The sequence below is a fragment of the Meriones unguiculatus genome, chromosome 15, assembly GCF_030254825.1.
Source record: "Meriones unguiculatus strain TT.TT164.6M chromosome 15, Bangor_MerUng_6.1, whole genome shotgun sequence".
NCBI lineage: Eukaryota > Metazoa > Chordata > Mammalia > Rodentia > Muridae > Meriones > Meriones unguiculatus.
The window spans coordinates 56724500-56749270 of NC_083362.1; the positions used below are offsets into that span (position 1 = coordinate 56724500).

Below are 24771 nucleotides of genomic sequence, written 5' to 3' on the forward strand. Positions count from 1 at the left end.
GTACAGAAACCTACTTAGAATAATACCTGTTGTCACTCTCAAGAGCTACTTCTCAGCTTGGTTAAGGGTGCTCTAATCAGATGTTGAAATCTAAACTGATTATTTCTGAAGTGTCAACAGATGTACAAGCGGCCCCCACCTCCACCCCCACTCCCGTCCCTTACCAAAACAGGAACATGTGTGTATTTTGCATCAACAAGCTAAAGGAATACAACTTAGAAGCAGAGAAAAAAAAAAAAAAAAAAAAAAAGTCAGTCTCATGAAATTTAGTGGGAAAATATTACACATGATATTATCATAATACCCCAACCAAAAAGACAGGGAAAGACAAAAACAAAGAAAGAAGAAAGAAAGAAAGAAAGAAAGGAAGGAAGGAAGGAAGGAAGGAAGGAAGGAAGGAAGGAAGGAAAGAGAAAAAGAGGCACAGGCAAGTAAAAAAAGGGGATGCACAGGAAAAAAGTAGAGGTTTTTTGCTTATTCTTACAAAAAAAAAAAAAAAAACTACACAGTGATTTACATTTTAATTTATTTTTTTCCTTACCAAAGACTTATAATCCCCTACATGGAACAGTCATGTTCTACCATCCGGTGCTACAAAGCCAGGGCTACAGCCTGAAGGCAGGCTGCAGTGTCCAGCTACTACAACAGTTCCTTTCCCATTTCCCACATAGAGAGATCTTGAAAAGTTTTCTCAGACCTGCTTCCCTGGTGATCTAGCTTGGAGTCATGGGCTCCTCCCTGGAAAGGCTTCTGATTCAGAATAAGTGGGGGGAAGGTCTGGGAACCTTTACTTTGAAAAGCCATCCTCGATGATTTTCATCATCAAGCAAGACTGGCAAATGGGGCTTCGTGACATAACTATTTTTAAGCAGTTTGGCTGTGAGGTTAATTCTTTCCCCAAATTCCATCACATCTTCATGATGGGAGGCCTGCAGGATAGCATCTGACCTACACGTGAATCCTCAACGAACCTGCAGTGTCCTAATTAAATGGGCTAATGGGCCTCTTACATGAGCATCTAATCATTTCCCAGCCAGCAAATCTCCAAAGAAAATAATTCTCCAAACTAAAGCAAAAATATGCCTGACAAAATTTAGCCTGGCTAATCAAAAGAGACTCCAACCCTGCCTTGCGCTGGCTTTGCTACAGGTGACCTAGAAGGTGGGCGGTATCTCTGCAGTTAGGGCCAGCTCCTCCCAACATGCTCACACAAACAGAGCCAGCTAATTTCCCTGGTAAAATTGAGTGAGTCACCATCCTAACGATTTAGACTGCTAAGGTGAACATATTGAAATATATGCTTCCCAGCACAGTTCCATATCGAATTACGACAGTAAATCCAATAAGGGATCGGTAAAACTGCCACTCAGGCAAGAGAGAAAGATGGAGTCGTAAGCCAATTCAGGCACTGCTAATATCCTCAGAGGAACAAAGGCTAGGGACTAGAAACACTTTTTAGAAATTTGGCATTACCGTTTTTTGATTTATTTTTTTTCATCTGTGAATCTTCTGTAAGAAATGTCAGCTGGAAAACTGTGGTCAATTTCCACATCCTATGCTGAATGAAACCCTCAAAGATGATTCCATGAGCTTTGTATCGTGTCTCTGTATCGCTCTCCCTTTGTTTTGGAGGAGTGGGAGTTGTCTTTTGAGACAGAGTTTCTCTATATCACTGGCTGTCCTAGAACTCACACTGTCGAATGGTCTTCCCTGAACTCAGAAATCCAGGGGCCTCTGCCTCCTGAAGGCTGGGATTAAAGGACTGCACCACCGCCCGGCTCCTCCCCTCATTTTGTTAGGATTCCTTTTATGTCAAGTGTTCGGTTTTAGAACAACAGAGTAATGATCCAAACTCCCATGTGCACACAAAGATTTGTGCCGCATTATAAGTGGAAGCCGGAGGATATTTGTCTCCAAAATATGCCTACGTTTCAAGCAGAATATTACTTTAACTATGATCAAATTTGAATTGCCAAGTCAAAGGTGTAAAAGCTTCAAGTTTAAAATGCCTATGAGCAACATCGATAAGACATCAATTCTAGAAAACAAACCAGGACTTGTCTTCCTTTTGCTATTTACCATACGGGGATGATTTACCTGCAACTATATGGATGATGGTGGCAAGAGAAAAATGCCAATATGAAATACAGCTAACATGTTATTGTTCCTCAGAGGAAATTAAGATAGTCTTTAAACCACAAAAGTGAAAACAAAAAAATGTTTAAAAAAAAAAAAAAGGCCAGGTGTGGTAGTACATATCCCAGCACTCAGGGAGGAAGAAGCAGGTGGATTGCTGTGAGTTCAAAGCCAGCCTGGTCTACAAAGCAAGTCTAGGACAGCCAAAGCTACATAGAGAAAACTGTCTGGGGGGGAGGGGGACTGCACAAATATGAAAAGCTGTGTATGAAAATGTCTTAATGCAAGTTTTATTTTAAAACTGTTAAAAAAAAGGAAAAAGAAAAACTGTAAAAAATAAAATAAAATCTACAAAAAGTATTTTCTCTCCTACACAAAATAAAACCTGGTCCACAATCATTAACACAAAAAAGAAAATAAACTCCTCTGAGATAATTAGAGGAAAAAATGGAAAATAAAAAGAAACAGTGGCATTCTGGGCAGGCAGAGGAGGGCTGGACATAAGGAAGGGCTTTCTAGGAATCACAGCTGATCACAATGTGACAATCTCCATCCAGCCAGCACTGGAAGCAGTGAGGTAAAACTGCAGGGCCCACCTGTCACACATGCTGTCAAGGACATTCTTGTTTTGTTTAGGAAGTCGTTCTAAATGACCTGTGGGATCATGTCCAAGTGTTTGATTCAAGGGTTATTTTCAGCAGAGAGATGTAACTAACTCTCTCTTTCTCTCTCTTACACACACACACTCACACTCACACAGGGTTGTACTCCAGAAGCGACTTGGAAGTCTGATATTTTAAAATGTTATTATACAGGCGCAGAGCAAAATGGGATCAATGGACACCTCAATCTGCCATTCTAGGAGAAGGGAAGGACACAGGATTTTCTTCACATTAAAGAGCAAGCTCATGCCTGTAAGCATGTGCCTTAACAGTTTGACAGGCATCTTTCTCTTGGGTCAGACCTCAGAGGAAAAACAAATGCCGACAACATATTTCCATGCATAATTGCTCATGTAGAGACGAGTCCAGGATGAACCTTCTCTCCTCTCCTCCAGACTCGGGGTTCCCCTGTGACGGAGGCATGTCCTCAATGAGTGCAGGACAGATGAGGGCAGGAGCTCTGCTTTTCCCTGAGACAGGAGTTGGCCTGAAAGTCTCTAGACAACTCAATGAACACTTGTGGAGCAATGGAGACCCCCAGCAGCCTTGAGACAATTTCAAAAGAAATCAAGTCCACAGCCCATGGCCCCTACACAGGGTGTCAGCTCTCCCAAAAAGTATTTTCTCTTTTTGTGGTTCTTCACGGTGTTTTGGCGTATAATTTCTCCTGGACAATAAAGCAGGAGCTTTGTCTGGAGCAAAAAATTAAACAAAGACTTTCCAACAAACGTAAAATGATGTTTAGGTACACAATTTAAAAACCATTAAATATACAGGCATATAATTTTCTCTCAATTATTTACACCGAGACTGAAAAGACACACCATTGACAAAATGGAAGCAAAACCAAACCAAACCAAACCAACAAACAAAAAACAGAGTTAGGGGTGATACACGCTAGTTGTATTTTCAAAAGATGATTTGCCATCCTTCATCTACCAAAATGACCAGTGAAAAGACTTCCAGGCACAGTAAATCTGCCTGAAAGGACTGAACTATGTTGTCCAATGGGACACCGAACATCCAATGGCATGGATGGACCTAGACATTCCCTCTGAAAGCTAGAAATAACCTAGCTGTTCATCAGTGAAAAATGAGATAAGTAACAAATATGCCTAACACTGAAGGATGTCACTGCATACCTTCAATGGACAGCAGACATGTGAAGTCAAGAATGAAGGGTAAATATTAAAAAAAAAAAAAACAAAAACCATCACTTTGAAAAGAAAAATCAAGCCATAGGTCAGCACACACCACATAATCCCATTAGCATTAACACTAGGAAAGGGAGACTATAGGCAGTCCCTTGCACGGGCCAGTACACACCGAACGATATGGATGGACACGTAAGCGTTTGGTAATGCGAGAAACTGACAGACTTCACTTTCCCCTTTACATCTTTCTTCACTGTTTTAACTGGCTATCGTGTGCTTACAGCATTTTGACTTATAATCTCTACTTAGATGGGATGGTCTCAGGCCTCAGACTCTGTAGAATGTTGTAATGTCCTGCAGGATGAGGCTCACAGCGCCTTATCATGTTCACCACTATTGCACATTAGCACTGGAATTCTAGCTACAGCACAGAGAGCTGCAGAGCGGCCGCCTTCCCACCCATTCCATTTCTTCACATCTCTGTTGTTGCTCGTTGAAATACAAGCTCTTTTGAGGGGTAAGGTCAGTTCTGCATCATGCCTGAGTTCCTCCAATAACATCCAACTTCGTGCTTACAAAGTACTGGCTATAAGTAAATCTCACATTTGTTTGTTGTGAGATCATAGCTGTAAGGTTAAAATTTAATTTAAAAAGCATGACTCGTCAATTTTCCTGACCATGCAGATGTGGCAATAAATTACTTCCAGATTAGAGAAACAATGATTTAATTAAAACACATAAATACCATTTCCAATATTAAAAAGCAAAGCAACACTGCAACAAAAGAGACAGGACCACTTGAAAGAGTTTCGAGAAACTTTCCTAAAAGGTTGGGAAAACACACACATTTTAAGCAAATATGCCACAAGAGAACATTTGATTGAAAGAGGAAAAAGTATAAGGGCCTGGGATGATGGCTCCGCTGGTAAAATGCCTGCTTTGTTAACATGAGGACCTGATTCCCAGCAGCCAGAGAACCAGCTAGATGCAGAGCCACGGGCCACCTCTGAGAGGCAGATACATGGAACACTGGACAAGCCAGCCTGGAGCAAACGGTGAGCTGCAGGTTCCATAAGAGACGGTTTCAAATCTAAAGAGAAGGTACCTGGTGTCATGCTCTGACATGCACGAGTTCACGAATGCATGTGCACACATGAACACATGCACACATCACAGAAAATAAGAATAAATATACATATATAAAAATGTATTTCTCAGTGTCAACTTTGATTTCACACACACACACACACACACACACACAGCACAGCACATCAAAAACATTAGGTTCAGCTTCTGGCACACATTTATAACACTGAATAAGAACCACACATCAGAATGGACTGATTATTGATTTCTTAATGGATTACTGCTGCACAAATTTACACTCACCAAAAAAACCCATCAATCTTTGGGTAATAATTATAAACCTATCACAGTACATAGAGCATTTTGACTGGATTGAAACTTACTGCTATCTGCCGGGAAATGACCAATTTTCTATTTCTCTGGTTCCAACCACAGTACAGAATGGTGAACAGCTACTTACATCAACTGCTATTATAGGCTGCTGTAAGAGCCCCCACACCTATCATCTGTAAATTGCTATTAGAGAGGTAAACAACCAAGTCCTTGCGGACTTTTTCTTTTAATTCATTAGCCGTGAAAACTGTAAATAAAATAGGTAGATGACAGTTATGCTTATTAATTATCAAAGGCCTTTCATTACTGGCAGGTTGTGGAGAAGGGGTCAATGGGACCTTGACAAGAGTTATGCTTCACAGACAGTCGCGCCTCTCTCCAGATCTGAGCCAGAAGCTTTGCAATAAGCGAGATACTAAGGTAGGTGTCTGTTTAAGCCCTAAATTGTTTCTGCTAAATATCGTTTTTTATTAACTGCCCAGTGGGACACCATCACAATGAAGACACTTTCCAAAAGAAAATCCCATTATGACAGCTCCACCCAGCATTCCTTGGCCACTGGATAACGACGTGAAAAGGTACCGATCAATTAAGGTTTTCATAGTCAGACTTTCCAGCTGTGGGGGCTACATAATAACCACCTCTTTCCAGACGGTCAATCCCGATCTGAACACCTTATTTTAACTAAAATGGGCAAAGTCATATAATGACCCGAATACAGTAGGTTAGAATCTATAGTATACTTGTCCTAATCAAAATTTTGAGTACACACATTCAATTTTCTAAAATGCAATGAGTTTTTTTTCATATAATTAACTAACTTTTTTTAAAGTGTATTTCCAAACATTCTAGGAAATGAGATTTTTGTTATAAAGCATTTACTTTCCTAAGTACTATGAGACCATTAAATTACAACGATAATCAAGCATAATAATTAAAATACTATTAAGTATAATACAAAATCAAATAGAAAAGCTAAATAAAGTTCGCATTGTAAAAATCAACAAAATAGGCTTGTGAAGAAACAGATTTGTGAGAGTAAAATTTAGAGAGTAAACTTGGCTTTTTAGTTTGTTTCTTAACAGATACAAATATTGCAAACACTATCGCAATCAATTCAGAAAAATAAATCAATCTCTGTGGTCTGCTGTGTCCCGGTGAATACAGGTACCCAGTCTGTGTTGCAAATGAAGCAAATGCACAGATAAGTGGGGGTGGGAGAAAGCAGCACCCTGTTAGAGCCACAAGGCAAGGCATTCTATCACTGGACTCCCTCCTGTGCGGTCTCAGCCCTGTAGACAGATCTCCACAGTGCAGGCTTTGGAGTGGATATGGTGGTATAAAATACCATGATTGCTTTACAGAGAATTCGTTGGACTGAAGGAACAAGATAGCAAGCCAATTAATCCACGACTCTATGTTTATTGTGTACTACGCTCCTGGCTGTATTACAGGTATTGAGGCTGCTAATGTTCCTCAAGTATGTATTGAGAGAAAAGGGATATAAATTCAATGGTTTCAGACAGTGTTAAGGCAATAAAATTGAGAAATATTAACAAATGTCTAGGAAGGGCTTATTATAACTATTGAGCATCAGTCAAGAGGCAACAAAAGAAATGAGTTAAGAAAATAAAGACAACTTCAATTAAGACATAGAAAGAGTGCTGAGAAGGAAATCAGTTTATCTTGTCAAGAAAAAACAAAGCAGAAAAGAACAAATATAAAGAGGTCCTTACAGACTTTGAAAACTGATTTTCCTTTATTCTATTTCAATGGAAAAAAAATTTTTTTTAATTTTTATAGCAGTGGAATTCTACTGATTCTAGCTTAGAAAGCCCAGGTCTATGCACTGTGTAATTATTGGCAATAAAAATGGCAGAATGAGGTCAGAAGACCAGTTATAAACTGCCACAGAATTTTAGACTTAAATGACTGCAGACTGAAGTGACTGGATAGGGCATGGAAAGACCAGCTTCCATCCAGGAGATACTTCAGAAGAGCGGATGATGAAGGACCGGAAGTTTGAAGAAAGCAATGATACTAGAGATGGTTATGTCAAGTCCACCTGAAGTCTCTATAGACATCATGAGAGAAGAGGACCTGCTAACGAGACAGCCTGGTGAGTAGAAGATTCTCTATTCCACCGACTCCAAGACCTCTGGGTGATAATCCCCCAATTTCCTTTTCCTAGAGAGGATGACACATCTTACACTACCACCAAAGCTTCTCCTTGATGATGCTAACGCCCTGGGTCATCTCCTTTACCTCAATAGACAATCCAGAAAAGGCGAACGCAGTAGAAAAGGAAACACAGTAACCAGTGTTCTGGCTAAGTGAGGAGACTCACATACAGCAAAAATGTGAACCCACTGCATTCAAAGCAGGAGGGCTTTTAAAACAGTAAGTGCTTCTCAATAAAATGATAAATGCAATTAATAGCCACCATTCAGACATGTGATACTGAAAACACATTAACATCTCAAATACCCATAAGCTTAACAATGAAAAGAAAGCAGGTAGGACATACTGAACTATCCAATCACTCTTGGGGGCCAACCGGTTGCTTGCTTTTGTCCTTAGAACTTAATCATTTTTTTAAAATCTGAATCTGCTGTATAATTTTATACAAGTATATAATATATTCTGATTACTCTCTTCCATACTGTCTCTTATGTCCTTCCTGCCCCCGCCAACCTCCTATACAGAATTGTCCCTTTCCCAGATTCATGGTTTTTGGTTTTGGTTTGTGACCTATTTAGTTTAACGAGGACTATCTGTGATCTATGTAACCATTGGACCGGAAGTGTCCACTGGAACCTGGTAGGGTCGTCGGAGGCCACCCAATTTTTAAACTGTAATTTAAAACAAACTTCGACAGATGATGAAAATATTTTATAGTGGCTCAATGCACTCATAAAATTACAAAAAAAAAAGTCATTCGACTGCATATTGATTAGAGCAAAAGGTTCTTTTCAACCTGTAAATGCACAGGACTCATTATCATTAAATTGTTACTCCAGATTTACAAACTCAAGCTTATACCTTCAGTTGGAATTACACATGCTGCTTTCCTATGTAATGTTCCCAGTTAAATATTAAAGACTTAATTCCCAGATCTTTGTGCCAACCAAATTACATTTTTATGAGTCTGCAGACAGCATACAATTTTGTTGTAACATTAAAAAAAAAAAAAGGTTAGAAAAGATTCAGCATTAAGAAGATGCCCTGTGGCAGGGAGATGCCTGGGAGGTAGAGTCTGAGACCTGAGCTTCTCCTGAGATCCACAGGATGGCAGGAAAGAAGGAAAACCCATTCCTGAAAGTTGTCCGGTGACCAGCTCAGGTATGCCTGCATAACCTTGCATACACACACATTCTCTCTCTATCTCCATAAATGGAATAAAAAGATGCCCCATTAAAACACGGCATGGTTTGATATTCCCTAAACTAATGAATATACTGCCTATACCTTTCAGCTCTAGGGATCTTGACAGACTGGATAATGATTACTCATCCAGCAAACCGCCTGGACATTGCTTAGATATATTTAAACAATATTTCAGGAAAAGATGAAACTGAGGGGGAAACGTTCTGTAACGGTTCTGTCTTTCACCCCAGGTACTATTATAATAATGACATCATGGACAGATGTGATAATTACCACAATTGTCGGAGGAAAATTGAGGTCTGGCCTCACGCTCCAGCATAAACAGAGCTGTCCAACAGTTTCAAAGAAGAGCCATTTTGACTCATGTTTCTTAATAAGCTTTCATTTCTAAATTCTAGATAAAAGCCAACTAAAAACAATAGTAGTACATACCATTTTCATGTGTCTACTGAAGGGCCAATTTATGTTTGAAAGAATTTGGACCAGAGAGATTAGCAATACTTTTGGAAAGAAGACGAATAACAATGACTTTAAAACTAAATTTAAGCATTTCTGCCTCTTAACTCAGGCTTTCTACCCACGAACAACAAAACTGGGGTCAAAGTTTTAGCCCCTTTTGTTAGGGTTTGAGCATCTGGATGTCCCCCATCAAACGCTCCTGGAGTCATCTCTAAACAGGAGTGATGCTGCCTAGAAGTTTCCTAGCACCCAACTGAGAATTCTGCTTGGATGGATATGCAGAAGACAGTTAGCTGATGCTAACTCAGGGCATCCGTTTGAAAACCGGGTGATGTGATTCCCTGGTGTCCTCAACAGAGAACATAACCGAAATGACCAAACTGGTGGGTAGCTGATGAGGTGGCATCTAGACTAGTTTGGATGGCTGTTTAATTCACTCAGCCAGTCCACACAGATTCACTTGCAATGTATCCCAAAGTCCACAGACAGCTTTCTTAATAGAAAGCCTGCACTGGGGCCCTGTGTTAGCAAGCTTTTGTGTAAATAAGGAACTAATTTTTTTTCTTTAAACTGGGTCCTGAAATGCATTAGACAATGTAAGAAAAGCTTTCTAAGATTCCTTTATGGATCCCTACAATCAGAAAAGACAGTTTGTCCTAGTTCACAAACTAGTAAATGAAGACGAAATACTATACAACCCAGACACAAATCCCAGCTCCAAAGCCCTACCCTGTCTGCTGCCCTCAGGCTGCACAAACTAGGCAGAAATGGTCATTTTCCCTGCCCTCAAGCAGTTTCCAGTCCCACAGGGGAGATAAGCTGAGCCACAGTAATAAGGGAAAAGAGATAATCTCTTCCCAAATTTTAGAGAAGACACTGCTAAACAGAAGGGAAGGCAACAGATATCATGTTTACGCCCAGGAAAGTTTGACCAAGGGCTAGTTAATGTCTGTACGTGAAAAAAAAATTTTTTACATAAAATCTGCTATGAAATCTTTGGGAAAGCCATTCCTTCCTATCCTTGATTCTTCAAAGGATAAGCGAGAAACCAGACTGGACATGTCTGACACATGTCTGACACAAAGTTTTGCGATATGGGACAGAGAGTTAGGACAAGGGGCATACCGGATGATTATGATGGAGGTTCGTGAAATTTGAGAGCCCACCTCAGGAGTTCACTCACTGAATAATCTCAATATGTAGGCTAACAAGTTCACAGTAAAGAAGAAAAAAAGGTAAAAAATAAAAGTAAGTCATCCGGACACAGTGGTGCACACCTGTAATTCCAGCACTCAGGGAGGCAGAGGCAGGTAGATCTCTGTGGATTCGCGGCCAGGCTGGTCTAAAAATCGAGTCCAGGAGAACCAAGGCTACACAGACAAAGCATGACTCGGAAAAAAAAGTCACTGTGGACAAGGCTGAGTAGGAAAATCTACCCTGTCCCCAAACGGTTTCTGAGTCGCCATCCTTAAAAGAAACGTGTCACTACTGCGTAATTACCTCTTCAATTACTCCCCACACAAACATCACAGGTTTGTTTGTGATTGGCTTTAATTAGGTAATTTTGTTTTCATTGCTTTAGTAATTGATTTGAACACAACAACATTAATAACTGCTTTATATCTGGGTACAAGCTTAGTTTCAAATAATATTTGTAAGTCTGTTTATCTGAACACGGATAAACCCATACCTATGAAAAAGCAAAATATCTAGACAAACACTCCACCACCTGACCTCCATCTGCAACCTCTGCCCTCTACTTTGATGCTGCTTTTTACTAGCCAATGTTTTTAGGTTCAAACACTTAAGACACAAGTTTTCCTAACCATCCACCCTCCCATTTCCAGGTATCTGAAGAAGCCTGTTTCTTCCCCCGAATCCAAGGCTTATCTGTTCACCTTCCTTCTCGGGAACCACTCTTACTGCCGTGTTTCTCACTCAGGCAAGTAGGTTCCTTGATTGACTGATAAATTCTGATTTTCCTTTGTTTATATTTTCGGAGAGAATAGGAACAGAAGGATCTTGTTTCATTTGCCATTTGACTGTCTGCTAGCTCTTATTTTATCAGTGGAGTTGTTTCTTTCCCTCACTTTTGAATTCGCTGATTCCTGGGCTGTCTTTGATTTTTCTATTATCCTCCCCCTCCCCGTGCTCTCTTTATTTTACTGGTCGTACCCTATTGATAATGTACAAAATCAGTTTCTGTCTAAACACACTCATATAAATAAAATAGCAATATTGGTCTGGCGAGATGGCTAAGCAGGTAAACTGCTGGCTGTGCAGGCATGAGGACCTGAGTTCAGATCCCTAGAACCCACTTTTTAAAAAGCCAGTTGTGGCAGCATGCTCCTGAAACCCTAGCTCTGGAGGGTACAGAGACAGATCCCAGGTCTAGTCAAATCTCTGAGTCGTGGAGGACTGAGTCTACAAACAGTACTGCAGAGAGCAAAAGAGGAAGGCAGCGGACGTTGACCTCTGGCCTCACATCCTCACATATGCCCACCCCCCCGCAATAAAAATAGAAAAATAAAACTTAGAAACGTGAAGCACCACTCAATGGAGACATAAACTGATGGACATGCAAAAGAATAATGAGGCTGCTATAGGAAAGTAAACTTGCTTATCCTATATGAGACAGAACAGAAAATCTACATGTAAATTCAGACTCCTTCAACTCATACTTCTTTCACCATTATCTGCTACAGTTTCTCCCTTGTCCTTGCCAGAAATCATTTTAACATCTTGATGTGCACAGCATCTTAATCTATGAATGAATGTCACTCACATTTTGGAGGACAACATATCTGGAAATTCAACTATAGTATAGTCATGAAGAAAATACTTTACAGAAAGAAAGAACAAAAGAACAAAGGAAGGAAGGAAGGAAAGAAAGAAAGAAAGGAAGGAAGGAAGGAAGGAAGGAAGGAAGGAAAGGAAGGAAGGAAGGAAGGAAGGAAGGAAGGAAGGAAGGAAGGAAGGAAGGAAGGAAGGAAGGGAAAGAAAGAAAGAAAGAAAGAAAGAAAGAAAGAAAGAAAGAAAGAAAGAAAGAAAGAAAGAAAAAACTTTACACAGACTGGTGGTGGTAGTACCAGTACTTAGGAGGCAGAGGCAGATGAACTGCTGTGAATTTGAGGTCAGCCTAGTCTACAAAGTGAGTTCCAGGATAGTCAAAGCTACATGGAGAAACCATCTTGAAAAGAAAAAAAAAGAAAAAAGAAAGGAAGGAAGGAAGGAAGGAAGGAAGGAAGGAAGGAAGGAAGGAAGGAAGGGAGGGAGGGAGGGAGGGAGGGAGGGAGGAAAAGAAAGGAAAGAAAAGAAAGAAAAAATAAAAAAGAAACACTTCATAAATAACTTAAATAGGTTTCAGTAAATATGAGGATAAGATTTGTATAGAGAAATGCCCCCAAGCTTCAGTATTTACCCTCAGTAGCACCTGGCCATTTGGTGTAACATCACTGCCATTCAGGGTTAAACTCCTGGGATCCCAGATGGAATCAGCTCTCATACAGAACAGCTCCACATTTTAATACATAACAGCTCCACATCTTTGAAAGATGGCCAGCTAATTTAATTTATTTTTATTTTAATTGCACAAGTAACAATTTGTTCTTTATAAGAGTTCCAAAGAATACAAACCTCTTTAGTATTAAAAACAAACAAACAAACAAACAAACAAAAATCATAAAACTGTGTAAAAAGTGCAAGGTTTTCTCTTGGTTGTGGTTTTACACAAACATTCACATATATGCCTTAAGATAACTAGCATTATCCTGTGTAAAATGGAATGAAATCTATTGCCTAATTTACTAATAGGCTCTCTGATTTATTGATTCTTTTATTCACATTAAAGCCAATCAAATTCATTAAAACATAAACAGATTTAGCTTTACTGTGGTCACTTGTGTAAAGACAACCTGTGGCTTCATGTTGCTGAGATATACCGGCATCTATTTTTTTGTTTCTTCTGTTCCCCAGATCTTGAACCTGAACAGTCATTGGATCATAAACTTGAGACAACGGTGTTCTTCACACTTTTGAGAATTGTGATCAACAGCAAATACCACTATTCATTTCCTAGTCTGTATAAGCAGTATCAACTATTTTAAAATACTTCATGAAGGTTTAACATTGTAACAGAATTCACTCTACATTTCAAAATAAAGTATTTGTCAGTATTTTTGCTGGAATTTAGAAACACTACCCCAAATGATTAGGTAGTGCCTACCTACTGGTTAGCAGTCACAAATTCTATTAAAGGGCCTACTTTTCTACTTTCAGATGATAAAGAAGTGATCTCAGCAATTCTTTTTAAAAGAAATAGATGGATGAGTCTTTTGTAATCAGCAATTAAACAAATTCTCAGTCCTATAAGCTACATAAGTGCCACTTTTCAATGTAAGCAGTAATCAACGTATTGAAACAAGTAATATCTGACCATCTAAAAGGTAAAGATTTGTACAAGTCTAATTAAAAGATCACATATAAAACATTTTATAGGGAAAACTATTCCTGCATATAGCTACTATGCATTAAAATATGTGTGTTTTAAACTATAAAAGTAAAACATGAAACCGTATGAGAATGGCCACAGTAAAAAAAAAAAAGTCTATACATTATAGCAGAAACAATGGTGTCTCTTTAGAACTTAACTGGAAATGCTTCACATTAATTCGACTGAAAGAGAATAAAATAGTACCCTCAGCACTTCAAAACATTGCCAAGCCTTACATTTAGTAAGAAGTAGGCAGAGTTGATACAGTCAGGTGTAAGGAGATCTACAGCTTCAATGATAATAAGAGAGTAACGACAAAAATGTCAAGGGTGTCGACACCATGAATGTTAATTTATTAGAACGTGACTTTTCACTGATTAATTACATGCTCTTCAAAATATCTGCAGCGCACAAGAAAAGTTAATTGAAGCATTTCATCTTGTACATGCTACTAAAAACAGCTTTAAATAAGTGACAGAGAGCTGCCTGTAAAATTACATATGGAATTCAATCTGTAAACTCTAAACGTTCTGTGTAAAGATGGCACAATAGTAGCGAAGACGATGAGACCTCACGGGAGCACTTAAAGCACAGTTATCTTGGGCCCCACTGAAAATGATTGGACAAGAAATCCTAAGGAGATCTGTAGACTGGACAGATCACCTTTTGGGGACCGCCTTCAAGATAATAAATCTTTTAGAATGAGATATTATAAAAATAAACACATACTTAGAATACACAGGTGAATTAGGATTTGTAAGTTATTTAACATCTAAGAAATCAAAATTGCAAATTCTTTCAACTTAGTCAAAAGCACCTTAAATAGGCATGCAATCTTTTTTCATTCAATAAATGTTTTCTGGCCTCCTCCAGGGCATACCTATGCGGGGACTAGAGAGACAGATAAAACATGACCACGGTCCTCAATGATAGCTACAGAAATCTCAGATTTACTTCTTTGATGTTGCCCTACGATACAAATATTGCTTTTAAAATATTCTTTAATTTGCACTCATTATTTACAGTATCTTTTAAAACAGCTAACATGAAGTATTGTAATTTTGAGAGGGGATCTCATTTGCAATGGTCAGATTACATGAGCAGTTCTAGGGAATTAATGTTTTGGTTTCATTCATTCAATCTTGAGCTCACTGAAGGCAACTTTTCCAGGTATCAGAGCTCTTTCCCATCTTCACCTAAAGCAGCATGAAAGCCTCTTAAACTGCTGACCACATCATCTGCCAACGTCTCTGCGAATCCACGTAGAAATTTATGACAGTAAGAGTGGAGGAAGACTTTACAGGCAATCTAAGATTGCCTTCATGGAGTTAAGCTATATAACCAACATTTAAAAAATTTAAGACAGATATAAATCATATTAAAGAAAATGAATAGATCCCAGGCCAGCAAGTATTGCCTATAACTTGATTACATGTATTTATGTAGGTAATAGAGGAATTTGGCTGAGTTAGCTGAGGAAGGCAGGAGAAGAAGAGGAGGAAGTAGAAGAATTTATTATTATTATTATTATTATTATTATTATTGAGCTTTGGGATGAAACCAGAGCTGAGGACCCTAAATTCACTACCACTTAAAGGAGAAGAAACTGCATCAAAAAATCTTCAGCTGCAGAGACAGCATCCTGTCTATGTGAGGCTCAATACAATGCACCATTAAATACTTGACTCTGTAACTCTCACCAAATGGCCTTTACCCATTCCCCATGTTCACAAGACAGAAATGATCTGATTAAGCCGCGGACGGCTGGGGTTGGGGAGAGTACAGACCCTACGTTACAGAATGAAATACAATTCACTTGAACCCTTAAAGACGGCCTCTTCGAAACACCTCGTAGTTTTCCATTCTTCAACATCAGCCACGTACCACATAAATTAAGTGCTCCATAAATGTTTGCGAGACCAATTAAATACTCATTTTAGAGAGTTCTGACTTTTATACATAAAGGAAGTCTCAGGTGGTTTAATATTCATATGAAATATGATGGCATATTAGGAAATTACAATTTTAGATCAAATTATCCAATACACATTTTTAAACAAAAATGTTAATTAAGGTATCAGTTGCAACACATTGTTCCATAGGTAACATTATAGATTTTTTTTTAAATCGTATAATACACATATAGTATCTATATATTTATCTCAAAGTTCTGAAAAAGAATCTGGATTTGAATGCTAACATTCTTTGACTATGTAGCAGAACTGACTGACACTTAGCTAGCCATTAGTCGTGTATTATAAAATACGTGGTTATTAAGAAAGACCCAGGTTACAGAATAAAGGTAATTTATAGAGTATAAACATTGGATTTATGGCACATGTTAGGCTTATGGCTTTTGAATATATATATATGTATGTATATAATTTATAATAGTAAATATACCATGAACATTTTAAATGGAAGGGCTAGGATATTTTATTGAAAAACCAATGAATCAGTTACATAAGTTAACTTAACTTCTGAAAACAGAAAGCAAAAAAAGATTCCGTTAAGCAAAAAGTTTACAAATCCTGTGCTTATTCATTTCAACAGAGAATTTTTACTGAATCGGATAACTGAGGTAATAAGGCGACTGATCAAAATTCTAACAATTACTGATCAGTGAAATTTTAAGAAACACTAGTGTTAAAGTAATAGCGGAGTAAAGTAATAGAAATGAAAAGGCATTGTAGTCACTAATGAAGACTTCGTATTTGAATCTACCCTGTCCCTTACTGACTATCACCTTCCAAATTCAAAACTAGAACTTTTTTTCCCAGTAACTTAGCTGTAAGTATTCCCTGTCTTTGCTGACTGACAGAACACACCCCAATCTCACCAGAAAGTTAAGGGTCAATCCTCAACACTCCATCTCCTTAACTCTGCTGTCAAAGTCCTGTCCACTTTAAAATGCGACCCACAGCCTTCTCCTTCTCTTCATCCCACTACCACCAGTGCTCATGGCTGGTCACTTAGTCATTACAGCAGCCTGTTAAAGATGCACCAACTCCCCATCAACAGCCTGCTCCCCTCCTGTTACAGACACTAAAATCCATGTCAATCAAAAAGCTGAAGTCACCTGCTTTGTTGGTACCCTGGGCTCCAGTAAAAGTTAATGCCACGTTTCCTGTCATACAAGATATTCCAGCGACCTACCTTGATTAATTCTCCAGAGCCATCTCTGGCTTCAAATTCCTACAGACCAACTTGACTCTCCAGAAATACCAACCTGCTTGTTTCTCTTTCCCAGAATGCTGTGTGGTATTTCTCAGCCCTCCCTGGGAGTAGACATTTAATGAAAGTCTTTCAGTTCTCCCCTAACTCCTTTGTACTTACAACATGTCAGCTCAAACAGCTTCTCTCTAGAACACTCCCTATAAAATCGTATGACTTCTCACCTCCTCCTACCAAGACTCCACTTACTACAATATGATACTGACAGTAAGTTTCTGTCTGTTCCAGAGTATACTTCCCACAGGAAAAAATAGTATACCCCTCCACTCACCCCTTCTTGTGAACAGCAGGCAAACATTTGCTAAATTAATCAACTAGAATAATACAGCAAAATGCCAAAGGTCTAAGATTACCAATTATATTTCGAATTGACTCCAAACAACCAAACTATCACATCAAAAATGTACAATGTGGCCTACAAAGTGATTACAAGATAAGAATTTATGGCACTGTGGGCTAGAGAGGGGTCTCAGTGTTTAAGAACACAGACTGCTGTTGGGGGATCTGAATTGGGTTCCCAGAACCCCTCACCATCTATAATTTCAGACCCAGGGGACCGGACAGTCTCTTCCGTGCTCTGCACGCACCTGAACTTGTGCAGACCTATCCCTATACAGACACACCCCTGAATATCATTGAAAACAAAACAAGTCTTTATAACAGAATCTATCGTACTGAATGCAGAAGCATTAAATGAGATTAAGTTTTACATGGGAGCTCTAGGAAAGAACTGAGCAGCAAGTGGATGGAAATCGCCATCGGGGCTTTGTCTTTGGTCAGTCTTAGTGACTACAGTCTTTGGGGCACAAATGATAGATACTGTCTCTGTTCCATGGCCCCATGCAGTAAACAGACAGAGCAATAGGTACAGATTTCAAACAGATCTAGATCTGAAGATGATCTCTTTTCCTCGTGAGTCATTTTACATAACAAACAAACAAACAAACAAAGATATTGACTCTTCTGAGCAACAACCTCAGTAATCATGCATCACATTCGACAATGTGTTGCTAACTGTGCTGAGCAGCTTTCATATATTACCTCAGTTAAACATCACAACAGGCCAGTGAGGCAGGTTTCAGTTAACCTAAAATAACAGGTAAGAAACTGGAGCTGACAGGTGTCAAGTAAAATGCTGAGCTTTGCAGTTAAGGTGTGTGTGCGGGGTAGTAAGTTATTTAGGAAACGAGAATTCTAGCATGAGGTGGTGACCGCTCACACACCTTCTGATGTTCAGTTCATGCTCCCAGATGGAGAAATTCTTTCCCCTTAGAGAGTTATTGTGGAGACTGGGTAGATAATATGGGAAGCATTTGGCACAGCCTCTGAGAGGTGGCAGTACCCTCAATCACGTCGACAAGCCCACCTCCCCGAAATGCAGCAACGGTAAGAACTGTACAGGACAAAATCCACAAGTATTCCTAAATATTCCTTCTAGGGTTTCAAAGCGGAGAGCTTCAGAATCTCTGTTCACAAGGGGGAAGTATTATCAGATTACTGTACTTATGTATTTATTTATATAAAGTAAAAAAACAGCAACGTCTACTACTTCACTTTTGGACTGTGATGCTTGTTTCCCATTTTATCATAAGATCAAAATACATGAATAATCTAAATTGATCAGTGTATCAAAGGGAAAGAGGAGCACTGGACCCAGAGGTCTCCCTGGAAAGCCGCTCACGGGACGATTGGCAGTGAACTGAACCAATCATGTAACACTTAAAAAGAGGCGGAAACACAGAGTTCGACATAGATATGTAACCTTTCTACAAAAAGTCATCTTGTTTTTCAAAGACAGACCTTAAATCTCACCTCTAAGCAACCTAAATGGAGTCGCGAGGTTGGATGAGGGGCACAGGAAGAAATGCAAAGGTTTTGCTGTTCATGAACTGCAAAGTCTTGCTCACATTGCTCCTTTTGTAACTTTTTCCTATCTGTCTCCGAGACAGTCGTGACACTTAACCCTGACAGCTTGAAGGCATTAAATCAAAGCTTTGTGTTGTTGTCCTCAATTTTCTAGCCAACGAAAAACAAATGTCAATAGATATCCGCACACGTGTGGGCGCGCGTGCACGCGCACGCATGTGTCCGCACACACACGAACATCACTGCTAGGAGCCAAACAGACTTAGGCTTTCCATCAGACTCATCTGGTGTTACACTGGGGTGTGTCCTGTGGAAATGCAGCCGAGGATGACTGCCAGCCAAACTAAGCGGCAGAGGACAACTCCGAAAGCCAGGGAACCCCATCCTGAGCTATTCCACACAAACCCCGTAGGAGGGCAGCGTGACAGGAGCACTGACTTTGCACCATCCACGTACCAATACTCCTCCACTTCTGAAATTCTCTTTTTTCTTCTTGCCACTAATATACGGGTCCACAACGGACACAGCAGGCACCATCATAGGATGACATGGCAGGGACCCCAGTTAGCTAGTCAACCCGCAAGATAATGACCCAACTCTGAGAATTTTGTCTTTCTTAAGTGACTGAAAAGGCCAACTGATCTCTTCCAGCCTCCACTCTCACACGTGAGAAATGGAACTCCTGGTACACGTCTGCTTCACTGTGTTCTAAAAATGGAAACTAGCTATGAAAAGAAGGAATGTAAAACGCTATGAAAAGAGTAAACTAGATTCCCTGACCTGATTATTAGTGAGAGCCTTGTAAAACTAGAATTACTACTTCTTCTGATTCGATGCATGCCACCCGGCCATCAAGCTGACTGATCAGCAGTAGAGACTGCATGGCTGCCCCTCCTAGAACCTTAAAGTAATAGAAACAATGTTTAAGTCACGGTGTATTGGCATATCATTGAAGTTATAACTGCTAATAAAATTCATTTTTTGGCCTAAAAGTAGATGTAAGAAAAAAAAGATTAATTTAGAACCTTAAAAAAAATGTTCAAAGACCGATAAGATGGTTCAAGGGGCAAAAAGGTTTGCTGCCAACCCAGAAAGCCTGAGTTCGATACCCACGATCCACAGAGCAGAAGGTAGTGGCTGAGGACGGCAAACTCTTCCATGGCCTGACCATGCATACCATGGCCTGTACACATGAATACTCATTAGTTGGTTATTGTAATTTTCTTTAAAAAAATTAAATGTTAAAAACAGTCAGCTGTAAGGACTGAATAGTTTGAAAGTGATACTGAACCGAGGGCACAAGAATTGGGAATGAGCTGGCCCAGAAACAGACTGAATCACAAGGTAGGTTTCATCTCACGGGCCAAAACACAAAACACAATTTCTATATCGTTCTGAGTTGTCTATCTCAGATCCTAAACTTCCAGACTCTGTTTCTAAACTCACTTAACACCGTGTGTTTTCAGTAGCCATCAAGGCACATACTGTCATCCCTGACACTGAAAGTTGTCAGCAAACTCAATTTGGACACTAATGATCTCAGGCAACAGTGCCCATCCTCCTACCAAATAGATCCGCATTCCAGAAGAATAAGTCTAAAGTGTTCTATGAAAATGACGCTAAAACACAGGAAAGAATCATTATAAGACGTTAGGATCACTAATATCAATTACTTCCTTGAAGGTTATCTTACTCGTGGTTTTAAAACTGAAGACTACCAGGCGTTATAACATTCTTCTTTCTCTAACAATTCATACACACACACACACACACACACACCCCGCTCTATTCTAATACTGTCAAATAACGATAGCTGCTGTCATTATTTTTAGGCCGTAGTAGGGAGCTGGAATATAGATGTCCTTCATCTTAGACTAGTCACTGACTCCGCTTAACTGATGACTGGTACCTTATAGTGACACTGACCCCTTTCCTGAAGGCAGAGTCAGTGCTTTATCTCCAGCGTTTACTGCTGCTATGGCCAGGAAGCTAGTTTATAAAGGCCAAGGCTTGTTTTTGTCGTTGTTGTTGGTTGGTTTTTACTTTATTCTAAGCTTTTAAAATTGAATTTTTCCCCTCTTACACATAGATGCTTCTTTCCTGTTACCAGACACTATCTTATCCTATCAGAAGAGTCTTCACATTGACCTCTAGCGTTAGGACTTCTAATCCCAACTTTAATTCCACCTTTGGAAGAAACAGCTTCGAAAGAAACAAATCTAAAGATATTCTTTTAATGCACAGGACATGTGATTTCCATTGATCAAAGTCAAAGGCATACATAAACGAAGAAGGAGGCAAGTGGTCTCACACAGGAGAGAATTTTCAGACCCCCACATACAAAATTTATTCCAAGTTTCAAACATCTGAGTGACCAGTTCTAGGTTTCTGCTCTAATGAACAGACGAGAGTCTTTCTCAGACAGTGTTTGCTTTGGTCACCTAAAATGCTGATGATTCTCCAAGATCTAACAGAGAGGAAAACGGGGTATCTTCCCCATCTAACACCTAAGTGGGTAACCTAGATGCTGTAAATAGAGGCGACCTAGAGGATGCAACAGACAGCTCTGAAGTGAGAGCCAAAACATTGAACCAGCAACTCCAAAAACACGTAGAACTTAGCCAAAAACTGTACTAACATGGAATTGCCACAGGCAGAAAATTTAAGCACACACACATACACAAAATTACCAAACCCAGTTTACAGTTGTTGGGTGAGAAAAGCTGGGGTGAGGTGACAGGCGACTCTTATTTGTTCAAATTAACCATTTCTATACTTTGCAATGTTTCTTTAATGAGAAGGGAAATGCCTTTTTGAATGAAGCACTCAGAAAAGCAGATCACAAAGGGCCAACTAAGCAAGCAAGCATTTTCTTCCTAATTTTCTGGTGGTGACTAGAGATGGCAGGCTAGTCCAGTCAACAGTTACTCTGTATTGTACATACTCAATGTTTTTAACAGTCTCTAAAGATTAACTAGAATACAATAGAAACTCTATATAAATCTAACTTACCTAGTAGACATTTTTATGAAAAAATGTTTCTGACAAATAAAGACAGCCTACCAAAGTACTAATAATATTAAATATTAAAATGCAAAACATCTGTATACTATTACAGTAATATAACTTTTCTCAAATCAATAAGCAAAAGAAAAGAGTGCTACAAGATCCATTACAAGAGATTAACAATATAAAATTCAGCATGAATCACTTGACATCATCATTATTTGTCCTTTCTACACCATAGAGGAATTTTAAGGCTGCCTCAAGAATGAAATTTTCTGAATAAGTTTTCCTCATTCATAAAAAGAAAGAAAACTTTTAAATGAAATAAAGTCAAATAATTCAATCTGATTCCAAGACAGTAGCTAAAATCATTTTAAGATAATCATTTGAAGAATACAAACTGAATTCTAGAGTAATTCATATACTTTTGCTTAGAATTCAGAAGTTTTCACTTCTAACGTTTATAGCTTTACAGCAACTTAAGTCAGGATAGGAGACTGTGAAAGGAAAGTTCTCTCAGATAAGCAAAACTGACTTAAGAATATGCTGGTAATTAAATAGGTTATTCGATTTTATTCAGTTGTTAAATCTTCAAATAAAAAAAGTTTCCTTCATATATTACCCAAATAGAAAAGTCGTAAGTTAAGCTAATATAACATAAAACACGTCCTTTCTAGTTAATATTCTAACATATACCCAGAGTGCAAAGGAAACAAGTTGTTTTGAATTAGCAGCGACAGACCACTTGCCCTTAATTCACTAATCTGATAAGACATTTTAATTAAAAGACAAACTACAGTTTTAACAAATGAAAGCATCTTGTCCTCTCACACTGACAGCCAACTGCCTTTCTATTACACTCAACATTGTAGATGACATTCCATCTCAGAAACACTGAAGCGCCCAAACTGCCATTTCTGCAAGTCCAAAGCATCTTTCCAAATCTTTTTTTGTTTGTTTGTTTGTTTGTTTTTTTCCTGGACAATCTAACACAAACTGCTTTCCACTTTCTTAGGGAAATGGATGCAAATGAGTTTCACCAATCTTCAGTGACATTTCGCTTCAAATCCTCTGAAGGAGAAACTTTTACATTGCTTTTTCTTCTTTTCTGAGAATGCAAGTAACACTTCAATTCTGTCACTGATGTTTTACCAAGGCAGCAAAAAAAATTATTTCTTCTACTTATTGTTTACTTTTTTTTTTTTTTAGAAAAAAATAACCCTGAAGAGTCCTTCGGAAATGACAAATTTCCATAATTTTCTTTTTTATCAAACAACAACAAATCTAGGTGTGAAGCTCAAAGTCAAAACAACAATAAGCAAATCCTAATATCTCTTACCCGGTACAGGTAGGCACCAGCTAGCAAACGCCACCTTGGGATAGTTCAGACTAGTAAGCAGGCTCATGTTTTATGATACTAGAATGAACGAAATAAATCTGTGTTGTTCTTTCCTTAGCAAAAGCTACAGCAGTAGCTACACCACAGAATGAGCAGACCCCCACAGACCTGAGAAATCCAAATCTCTAGCTTGAGAATTAAAAAAAAAAAAACATAAAATGAAGACTTACTGCTTGTCATGTGACTTGGTGAGGCGTGCTGTCCATTGGGTGTGCTTGAGGTGAGGTCAATGGCCATATTGGCATGCTCCCCTTCAGGTGAAAGCTCATTGTCACCTGCTTTCAAAAAATAACATCTTTTGGTTTCTGTTCATTGTCACAGAATATCTAATTATTCAAACTGCCTTATATTCATAGGGCACTCAGAATTGATTGCTCAAGAAACGTGCTTTTCTTTTAACAGAAACTACAAGGAAATAAAACACATAGTAAATGAATGAAATGGGAAAACAAAACAAACCATAACTAGCCCATAATAAAAAACACGGACAAACTTTATTATCACAACACTCTCACAAGTCAGTGGGAATAGGGAGCACCGGAGGTCCAAAATAATTGTGAAACAGTAAGGTTTTTAAATTAATCTAATTTAATTCTTCAACATCAAGTACTTAAAGTGAACATTTTTTTAAATGTTAGCTGGGTGGTTCAAAAGACAGCTTGCTTTCCCAAAAGTGAACTTAAGAAGGTAATTCTTTCATATTATGTGTTTGAAAAAAAATTAAGTTACCTAGTAGTAAATCTTTAGTACACACAACACTAGAAGAAATATCTGTAGCCTGATGTATCCTGAACTTAAATTAAATAGGGAAACCAAGAAAACAGGAAACTAAAGATCTGTAATAAATTTCTAGAACCCCTTCTTATTTTGCTTCTGTTATTACTTCCCCATACTCATTAAAAGGTAGAATGATGAATAGCAAATAAAACTAGAGAAGTTGTAACAAAAACTCGTGGCTCGGGAATCTACATGCAGGTAACACAAAGCTAACTTTAGTACCAGCAGCAAATTAATGAAAATGAATACTCACATGTTATGTAGCCATCAATAGCGTCTGTTTCCATAGTCAAAGTGCAGTGCTGTAAAACAAAAGATTACGACCTCAACCCAAGGATTCCTCCCTGTATCTGCCATTAAACTCTTAACCTGTTTGAAGCCCCAAGCAGTTAGTCCATGTTGCTCCTGCAACCTGTGCCCAAGAAACATACTACAGTGTACTGTGCGTGCTCATTTGCAAGTCATTGAACTCTCTGCAAATGATCTGATTCCTGCTGGAGATAAGTGTGCTGTCAGATGGGCTGTGGTAAGGAAAGAATGACTCTCTTAATCAAAATGTACCTGTTTTACCTGGGAGTGTGTATGTGTGTGTGTTTGTGGGGGGAGAAATACAGAGTGGGGTGTAGCTCAAATTTGCCAACTTCAACTGCTATCTAAGTATTTTCACCATTCACTACTTCTCAAGATCGCACTGCAGTTTGAGTACTTCCCTAGTATACAGACAGCTCTATTCACAATTGTTGCAAGTTGGTTCATCATGTTCTCATAGGGAGGGGGAGA

General features: G+C 38.8%; 1 protein-coding gene across 8 annotated transcripts in view; it reads right to left on the minus strand.

The window, feature by feature from the left end:
• Positions 1 to 24771, minus strand: part of Ikzf2 (IKAROS family zinc finger 2) — a 148204-nt gene that overhangs the window by 120708 nt on the left and 2725 nt on the right. For 4 of the 8 annotated variants that reach the window (XM_060368573.1, XM_060368571.1, XM_060368570.1 and 1 more), the window contains 2 exons: positions 24245 to 24293; positions 23385 to 23492 (listed from right to left, as the gene is read on the minus strand). In XM_060368573.1, coding sequence (XP_060224556.1) covers positions 23385 to 23492; positions 24245 to 24278 — 142 coding nt within the window. In that variant the 5' untranslated portion in view covers positions 24279 to 24293. The remainder of the gene's footprint in view (positions 1 to 23384; positions 23493 to 24244; positions 24294 to 24771) is intronic. The other 4 variants (XM_060368574.1, XM_060368572.1, XM_021644334.2 and 1 more) reach the window with 1 other exon arrangement.